This window comes from Lactuca virosa, chromosome 8, assembly GCF_052849685.1.
Source record: "Lactuca virosa cultivar CGN04683 chromosome 8, Lactuca_virosa_CGN04683_v6, whole genome shotgun sequence".
In the NCBI taxonomy this organism is placed as follows: domain Eukaryota; kingdom Viridiplantae; phylum Streptophyta; class Magnoliopsida; order Asterales; family Asteraceae; genus Lactuca; species Lactuca virosa.
Window position 1 is genome coordinate 20,895,290 of NC_136433.1, and position 8,551 is coordinate 20,903,840.

The following is an 8,551-nucleotide window of genomic DNA, read 5'->3' on the forward strand; positions in this document are numbered from 1 at the left end:
AGTTGAGAAACTTATTTATATATATATATATATATATATATATATATATATATATATTCAGACGTAATCACAAATATTTGTATACTGTAAAATGCTAACTTTCTATGTTCATTGCCTTCTAAATGCAATAATAAGATCCCTAATTTCTGACAATTGCTTTTGTACATAGTGAAAATCACAAATCATTTGTAAAACGGTCCTATCAACAAGACTCCGTTGTCTAACTTTAATAAATATCACTTCATTAACTATTGACAGAGGTGTCACAACTGTTAATGTCGAAGAATGTGATAACAAACGTGCAATTTTTTTTAAAACAATGATATGGTTAAAAATAATAATTAGACATTATAAAACGATAACTAGTATATGGTGTTATCAATATCTAAAATAACATAATACACCAATATAAAATAATAGCCTTTCAAGGTGGCCAAGACGACTAGTGATGAATCAAACACAAAAAACACGGAAAAAGGAATGCCAAACCTTCATTTACGAAACGTTCATAAATTGGTCGTCGTATTTTGGACATGTTCGTCACATTCACAACAAAGAATATAACACTTTTCGACTTAAAATCGTAATAGAAAAACACGTGAAACAAACACGGTGTGTTAAGTCTATGTTTTTCTTCTAAATAAACTTCAAATCTTGAGTTTGAAATTTTTTAGAATTTTCCAAAATGATTTTCACAACTGATGATGAGCTCCATTTATATGCGAGGGGCACACAAATAGGTACAAAGTAACCTATTCTAGAATTGTTAGTTAGTTTTTAAATATATAAAAATAAAAGCTATTTTTTAAAAACTATATAGAAAAATAGTTAGTTTAATCTATAAGCCTTATAAAATTAATATAACAAGTCTTAATAAAATCGAGAAACTTAAACTCAAATCTTCTAGTAGCCTGAAAAAGGCATGGCACCAACTTTGGAACAATGTTGAAGACAAAAAAAAATGTACCCTCAGCCTCATGGTAAGATTAGGTGGTCCATCATCCACCAAATCATTTATCCATGTGAAAGTAAAAAGCCACTACAGGACAAAAATACACTATAAAATTAAAATTAAAATAAATATATATTAAACCCCCATCTTCACAAAAACCTCTCTCAATCCTGTGGCTTTCATTTCTTTAAGCCGTACTCGTCAGTTGGGTCTCTCTCTCTCTCTCTCTCTCTCTCTCTCTCTCTCTCTCGATTTCCATTACCAATTTCTTTGCTCTGATTCTTCTTCTCGATCATTCGCTCACTCAATCGCTGTAAGTTTTACAGTTACTTCTTAAACTGTACGAGTTTCTAAACCCTAATTATCTGCATTATAATGTGATACATTTCGTCATGATTTATGTGTAATTCTGTGTATTGCGTACACGCGATGTTTTAATTCCGGATTTCTTGTTCTTTTGGTATGTCTATGCGTTTAAAGTGCGAGCCGGTGTTATCTACGTGAAATGCATTACGATTTTGTGGTTTTTGTGTGTAATGAGAGGGTTTATTTCGTCGTAAGTCGTAATAATGGAAGTTAGGGTTTCGTAGTGAATGTATGTGTGCGAGGCTAGTCAGAAGGAGAATAACGTTGATTTCTTGTTGGTTCTTGGATGTTGATGTGTTTTTTCAGAGGAATCATGAACAGCGAAGAAGAGAAAAGGTGTCCTTTGTGTGCAGAAGAGATGGATTGGACTGATCAACAATTGAATCCCTGCAAATGTGGTTACAAGGTTTGGATTTTCACTCATGAAACAGTTTCTTTGCTTCTTAACTTCGTTTATTTGGTGCTGACTTGTTTGATTAGTTGTTTTAACCCTCTTGTACTACCAATGCAGGTGTGTGTCTGGTGTTGGCATCACATAATGGATATGGCAGAGAAAGATGCAACAGAGGGGCGCTGTCCTGCATGTAGAACACCTTATGATAAAGATAGAATTGTAGGGTTGGAATCAAATTTTCAGAGGTACTGTACATTTGAAGTCTGTTAACTTTCATTGCTACATTTGATATGATCATATGAAGACTTGTAATAACTGGTTCTTGCACATAGGGTGGCTACCAATAGTTCAAACCGAAAACAAAAACTAACAAAGGCAAAACCGAAACCAAATGAAGTAAGGAAAGATCTTAGCAATGTTCGAGTAATTCAGCGAAAAATGGCATATATCATTGGACTCCCTCTTGATCTTGCTGATGAAAATGTAAGCACCTTTCAATCTTTTCTTTCTAAATTGTATATATCATTGTTAATAAGCTACTTTTTCTGGTGTAGTTATTGCAACGAAAAGATTATTTTGGGCAATATGGAAAAGTCACAAAAGTTTCCCTTTCTCGGACAGCTGGCGGGACTCTCCAGCAGTTCACTAACGACACTTGCAGTGTGTAAGTCTATAAGTTTGCATATTGAGTTGCTCTTATGCTTGATTTTTGTCCCAGATTTCATGATTTTCTCCCTTTTATGTTCCCAGATATATTACTTACTCAAAAGAAGAGGAAGCAGTAACATGTATTCAGTCTGTTCATGGTTATGTCTGGGACGGTAGGCTTTTAAGGTAAGCAAATGACCTTCTTGTCCTCTTATTACTTTCTTTTACATTCATGATGACCATTTTGAATCCAAATTCTCCAGGGCATCATTCGGGACTGCAAAGTATTGTCATGCCTGGTTAAGGAACATGGTATGTAATATGTTTTCATTATTTCAATTCGTTTTCATTCATGAATTTCTACAATTTTATAATTTTTTTTTTGATGTTTAGCCTTGCAACAATCCTGGATGTTTATACCTGCATACTATTGGTGCTGATGAGGATAGCTTTGGTAAAGATGAAGTAGCTGCAGTTCATACTAGGAATAGAGTACAAGAAATAGTTGGTGGGACCCATTATACACATAGGCGATCCGGAAGTATGTTACCGCCACCTGTCATTGACCAATCATATAACCACACTGACCCGAAAGTAGTTTCACCTGATGAGCCAATTAAATCATCCAAAAACATGGCAACTTTTGTGGATATTGTTGGAAGGGGGTCGAGTAATACAAGTTCTAATAAAGATGTGAATTCTGTTGAAGAAGAAGAGGAAGAGGAAGAGGAAGAAGAAGATAAATCAGATAGTTATGTGGATGAAGAAGATAATCATAATATAGTGTCTATAGAGGAGGCCCCATTATGTAAGAATGATGGGTATAATGAGAATGAGATGAAATTTGAGAATTTGGCTAAGTCAGATAGGATTTACAGAGAGTCTAATTCTTTTTCTAATGAAGAGATTGTGGAGCATTTGAGAAGGGTTGAGGTGAATAATGATGAAAATTCTGCTGATGTGGAGAGTAGTATAATATCGGATATTTTGTCGATTGATTTGGATGGATGTGATAATTCAGTAGCTGGATTGTTTGAAGCAAGAGATGGAAGGCAACATAGTGATCAATCCAGATTCTCTTTTGCCAACCAACATATTGACATTGGTATGTATGTATATACAGTTTTGTGCTTTTCTTTATACTACTATATACTAAATATGCCTATATCTTTTTTTATTTTTCAAATAATAGGATCTAGGGCACAGAAGTTGATACCACCGGGATTCTCCATGCCCAGCAAACCACCTCCTGGTTTCTCGTGCATAAGAACTGATCAGGCTCAGACTGTTGCTGCTAGCTCAGGTAAAGCTTTCCTTGCATCTAGGTACTGTTTGGTATGCAGTAATCTAAAGGGGAATAGAATGATAAAAAATCCTTTCTGTTTGCCACAAAGGAATGGAATGTGATTCCTTCTCTTTGGCTGATTTTCTTTCATGTTTTTCTCTTAGTAGCTGATGGAATGGAATGATTTTAACCTACTTTTCTTCATATAACCTATAATAACATCATTGTTTTTATAATAAAGTTTCAAAAATTCAATTAAAGTTTTTTTTTTTCAAAATAACTAAAAGCAAATCTTTCTATTATATTTTTGTTTTACATTTCATTATATCTATTTTTTTTGTAAACAATTTTTGAAAGTGATAATTTTTTTTTTGTACCATTTGAAATTCATATTAGAGACATTAGACATAGTATATAGTTACAACAATTTGAAATATGTTTATATTCAATTTATTTGGTGATATATCTTTATTTGATTATATATTTTCTTCATTTGTCAATATTATTCAACTTATACATCACAAATAATCAGTCATTCCATCCCTTCAAGACAACCAAACAAAGATGACAATTGAATATAATGATATGTTCCATTACATTGCTTATTTGATTCCATTATACCAAGGCAAACTGACCTTATTTTTGAATCTTTCTTTATATTTACTTATTTTTTATTTTTATTTTCAGGGAATTATTTCAGGGGTATGCCAAACAGTCACTATCGCACACCATCATTTGGGAATCTAAGCAACAGCAGCAGCAGCGATGATGTTATTGATATGATGATGGTTGGTGGAGGGAAACCCTTGACAAATTCCTCCTATTCATTTGATGACTGGCATTTCAATTTCATGACACAACAACAACAATCTGCACCTACTACTGCCACCACCACCACCACCACCACCAATACCATACAGCCACAGCCACACCAGATAATTCCTCAGTTTCCTTCTTCACATGATGATTTTTATGGTGGTCTTACTTCTGGGCTAATGAATCTTGATCTACATCACCCATCTTTATACAACACCCAATCCCAATCCCAACAACAACAATACTCACTTTCACAGCTGAAATTTGGAAATGCTTATCAGTTTCAAGATGCTCAACTTCAACAACAACAACATGATCCTAGAAACGAGGTAGAAAGGTTGGGGTTTGAGAGCAGATTTTTACCAAATTATGGTGACTATATGTTCCAAATGCCTAATTCGGGAGATGTATACAACACCCACACGCACACCCACACCCACACCCACACCCGGGTATTTGGAATGTAAAGAATTCTTCTTTCACCTTCTCAGACAAAACTTCTTTTAGTTTTATCAAATGAAATGAGCACAGACAGACAGGTTTAACTCTAAGTTCAGTGTTTTTACAAGAGTTGTCAATAGCTTTAGCTTGCTTGTGGATAGATTTCATGAATATTATTACTACAACTAACTTTGTTTCACCAATGCTTTGTTCCTCATCATGATTGCAGTTTTATTTTAGGTTAAAATCTCACATGAAAAATTAGGTTAATATTGTTGGCAAAGTATCTGTTTCTGAATGCCCAGAGAAATGGATGTTGGCCCTCTACTTATTTTGAACTTCATTGAAATATGGTGTATATACGTACATGTTCGTAAAGACCATAAAAACCTACTAACACAATATGCATCATTACAAACAAGCTTGAGTATGCTTTTTTTTTTTTTTACACAAGCAGAAGCAGAAATGAATTCCAGTGACATTAGATGTTTTGCCACATGAATAGCGGTCAGTCAAGCAGTCAACATGACTTGCTTTTATTAACCAATCTGGTTACTGAAAGTATATCGAAGAAGAAGTGCCCCTGGCCATGTTGGTTGGCTGTTGGTGTTGGATACTACCCCTATTTGAGAAAACAGTAGTAGTAGAAGAGAATCCTGATGATGCTGCAATAGAAGAAACCGGAATTGGAAATGTCACACCCATGCTATAATTGCCCCCCAACATTTGCATTTGCAGTTGCATTTGTGTCTGCCATGCTGAGAGCCCTTGAATATTATTCGCAGATGCCATTCCTATCGCTTTTTCCTGAGTAGAAAATTTTAGTCGGTTGGTTGGTTGGTTGGTGACATGTTAGGGATTTCAAATAAAATTACTTAGGGAACAAGAACAACCCATAAAATAATTACCTCATTGTTTGGTGTAAAACCATAATACATGTTACTAGGCCATAACGGAGCTTGAGCTTGAGCTTGTGCCTGTGCCTGTGCCTGTAAATTTGAATTTGCCCCCGGACTATCTTTAGTGGGAGAAATCCCGAGGTTGAGATCAAGATTGTGACCGCTAGCTGCAATACAAATGGAATTTTATTTTTCCAAGTTATCGTTTTATGTTTTTTTAAGAAATGGAATAGTGAATAAGTTATAAGCAAGCAATGCAATACCTTCTTCATCCATGGCTTCCAAGCTTATATCGGCGGCTCCATAGATGCTTGGCTCAAAGTTGGTGACAGCTTCCTTGCCGTTACATTTAATGGCAGCTTTGTCATAAGCCCTGAATTCAGACAACATAAATTGCAAATGTTGTTGAATGATGCCTTCGTTAACATGTTAATTGTCAATTATAAAATTACAACAACCTTGCAGCTTCTACTTCGTTGTCGAATAATCCAAGGTAAACATACCTGCAAACCAAGGATTGTAATCTTGTAGATAAACAAAAAGGTGTCCTGATTGCGTTCATTTACTCACTATGATGTATTTTAACAACTTAATCCAAAAAGTAGACTACACCTACATCAAGTCATCAAGTATGTATGTATTTCTCTTTTTATATCAAATGGTGTAACTTACTTTTTTCCAAGAAGCTGACCCATGCGAGCCTCCCATCTCCCACATTTATGGAGGGTTACTCCTCGGTATTTTGAACTTCCTCGTGAGAATCCTGTGCTCTGTCTACGGAGTATATGAATAAATTCTTCTTTTGACAAATTCTTTACCTGTTGTGTTGCATTCATTTGGCGACGTTAACCTTAAGAAACTAAAAACTTGGGTCTAATCTAATGAGACAAAAAGTATCTAAACATTATTCTCACCACCTGTGTCATATCTTCCTCATATTCGTTTATATGAAAGTTGATATCCGCATCAATTCCCCTGAACTTGATGGCAGCTCGATCATAGGCTCTGAATTATAATATCATTGATTCATTCAAGTTAAAGTCACATCCAATTAAATTAAACTACAATAATACTTGCAAAAGGGAACTCTATCTCTAACCTAGCTGCAGCCAGGGCAGTGTCAAATCCGCCTAAATAAACTTGTTTCCCACAATCCCTGAGCACAGAAAATAGAAAATAAAACCAGTTATTGTTGCAATTTAGATTAATAGCAAACCCCAGAGAACTTATTGATCCGAATTCTATTTCCATATGGAAATAATCGGGAACGGAGTGTATATTCCATACGGAAACAATCCTATGTGCTTCAGCTTCAAGCAATTATACGGTGTAAATGAATGATGCATATGTAGTAATTAAATATCAAGTTCATGTGAATGTGTGATGTACCATATCAGAACGAGAGTGCAATGCATCATACATACCAGATATGTGATTCCCATCGACCAGTCCGACGATAGAAAGTCACACCTCGATACTGTGAACTTCGAGACCTTGGTCCTCGCCGGCTTTTCTTTGCCTGCTGCGGCGGTGGCGGGTGAACTTGCAGGTTTTGTGGCGCCAGCGCAGGTTCCGGAACCTTAAGGTTCAACCAGTGCGATCCAAGCAAAGACGTCGCCAACGGCAGCGATGTTATTGACTGAGAACCTAACTCCTCGTCCTCCAACTCCAGATCACTGTCAACCGGAAAAAACTGCCTCGTAATCAAACCACCAGATATTCCATTAGAAACCTCTTTCACTTTCCCAATTCGATCGACGATACCGATATGATAGCGGAGCTTCTCGATATTACTAGCAGTATACGATACCGAGCCTTCGTCATCAGCATTGGTGACGGGAGGATCGTCGTCGGCGTTCAAAACGTCGGATGAAACTGAAGTACCGGAATATTGAATCTCCGATTGACGATCTTCCGAAACATTCTTCGCAGTCTCAAATTCAATCCGATCGCGAATAAAACCAGAACCATCAACAGACACTACTACATCAACATTAAGATCCAACATCTTCAGTATATCTATCAATATACGTATAGATTGCAAACCCGAACTATATTTATAGCTCGATTATACAATCAAACCAATCACTTGCAGCATTTCTAATTCATGAGAGCCAGTTTCGATCGAATCAAAAGCCACACACACAGTAAAAAATGAAACTGTGTGTGAAAGAGAGAGACAGTTGAGATCTGAGACACACCAGATATTTCGGAGGTAGAGGAAATCCAACAAACTTTTTATACACACAGCGACCACATTTCAGTGTGTGTAACGAGAAGAGAGGAGAAAATGAGAAGTCAATGAGAGGCTGTTGGTTTTAGGAGGAAACCAATGATGGTGATATTAGAAAGATAGATAACACGATGTCGTTTGAATTTCTATCTATAAATAAGGTTTTTAAATTTTTTTTTAAATCTTAATATTTTAGTTCAATTTACAAAACCCATTTTCTCCGGGCTACCCTCAAAACAATAAGTATCCATGTCGTCCCCATAGCCCACTTCGTCGGACCACTGCAGATCATCGGTTTTTGACCTTCGATCTGAACCAAATACGAGTTCTGCTCAACACCAACACCACCATCAGTCGATCTTAATGCCGAATTTCACAACCGCTATACACCGGACCGCCGATTTCGTAAACCATCGTCGCCGATTTGGGAAGTTAGAAGACGGAGGATGGTAGTCTCGACGAGGCTTCTGGCTAAAAGGGCGATGCATGTGATGTCTATTTCCCGACAAAACCTCCA

At 36.2% G+C, this 8,551-nt stretch overlaps 2 protein-coding genes across 5 annotated transcripts; one reads left to right on the forward strand and one right to left on the reverse strand.

Annotated features, from left to right (window-relative positions):
• The first annotated feature begins 1,123 nt into the window (after positions 1-1,123).
• LOC145133534 (uncharacterized) lies at positions 1,124-5,105 on the forward strand. The gene is made up of 10 exons (XM_079068470.1): positions 1,124-1,265; positions 1,625-1,724; positions 1,830-1,957; positions 2,045-2,195; positions 2,267-2,376; positions 2,463-2,546; positions 2,624-2,672; positions 2,754-3,465; positions 3,553-3,663; positions 4,333-5,105. Exons 2-10 carry the CDS (start codon positions 1,632-1,634, stop codon positions 4,926-4,928), a joined length of 2,034 nt encoding a protein of 677 aa, XP_078924596.1. The 5' UTR covers positions 1,124-1,265; positions 1,625-1,631; the 3' UTR covers positions 4,929-5,105.
• Positions 5,106-5,190: 85 nt separating this feature from the next.
• LOC145133535 (AP2-like ethylene-responsive transcription factor TOE3) lies at positions 5,191-8,136 on the reverse strand. 4 transcript variants are annotated; one of them, XM_079068471.1, is made up of 8 exons: positions 7,226-8,135; positions 6,901-6,957; positions 6,716-6,806; positions 6,474-6,619; positions 6,260-6,304; positions 6,065-6,174; positions 5,811-5,968; positions 5,191-5,709 (listed from the first exon to the last, which is right to left on the reverse strand). In XM_079068471.1, exons 1-8 carry the CDS (start codon positions 7,807-7,809, stop codon positions 5,455-5,457), a joined length of 1,446 nt encoding a protein of 481 aa, XP_078924597.1. In that variant the 5' UTR covers positions 7,810-8,135; the 3' UTR covers positions 5,191-5,454. The 4 variants fall into 4 exon arrangements, with proteins under 4 accessions (XP_078924597.1, XP_078924598.1, XP_078924599.1 ...); XM_079068472.1 differs by having other exon boundaries at positions 6,719-6,806; positions 7,226-8,134; XM_079068473.1 differs by lacking the exon at positions 6,260-6,304 and having other exon boundaries at positions 7,226-8,136.
• Positions 8,137-8,551: the final 415 nt, after the last annotated feature.

Excerpts from the sequence above, each read along its gene's own strand:
- LOC145133535 (XM_079068471.1), bottom strand. The coding sequence starts at position 7,809 with ATGTTGGATCTTAATGTTGATGTAGTAGTGTCTGTTGATGGTTCTGGT. Across the intron at positions 6,305-6,473 it reads GGTCAGCTTCTTGGAAAAAA|GTATGTTTACCTTGGATTAT; the intron begins GTAAGTTACACC and ends CTTGGTTTGCAG. Across the intron at positions 5,969-6,064 it reads GGAAGCCATGGATGAAGAAG|CTAGCGGTCACAATCTTGAT; the intron begins GTATTGCATTGC and ends TTTGTATTGCAG.
- LOC145133534 (XM_079068470.1), top strand. The coding sequence starts at position 1,632 with ATGAACAGCGAAGAAGAGAAAAGGTGTCCTTTGTGTGCAGAAGAGATG. Across the intron at positions 1,725-1,829 it reads CCTGCAAATGTGGTTACAAG|GTGTGTGTCTGGTGTTGGCA; the intron begins GTTTGGATTTTC and ends CTACCAATGCAG. Across the intron at positions 2,673-2,753 it reads ATGCCTGGTTAAGGAACATG|CCTTGCAACAATCCTGGATG; the intron begins GTATGTAATATG and ends TTTGATGTTTAG.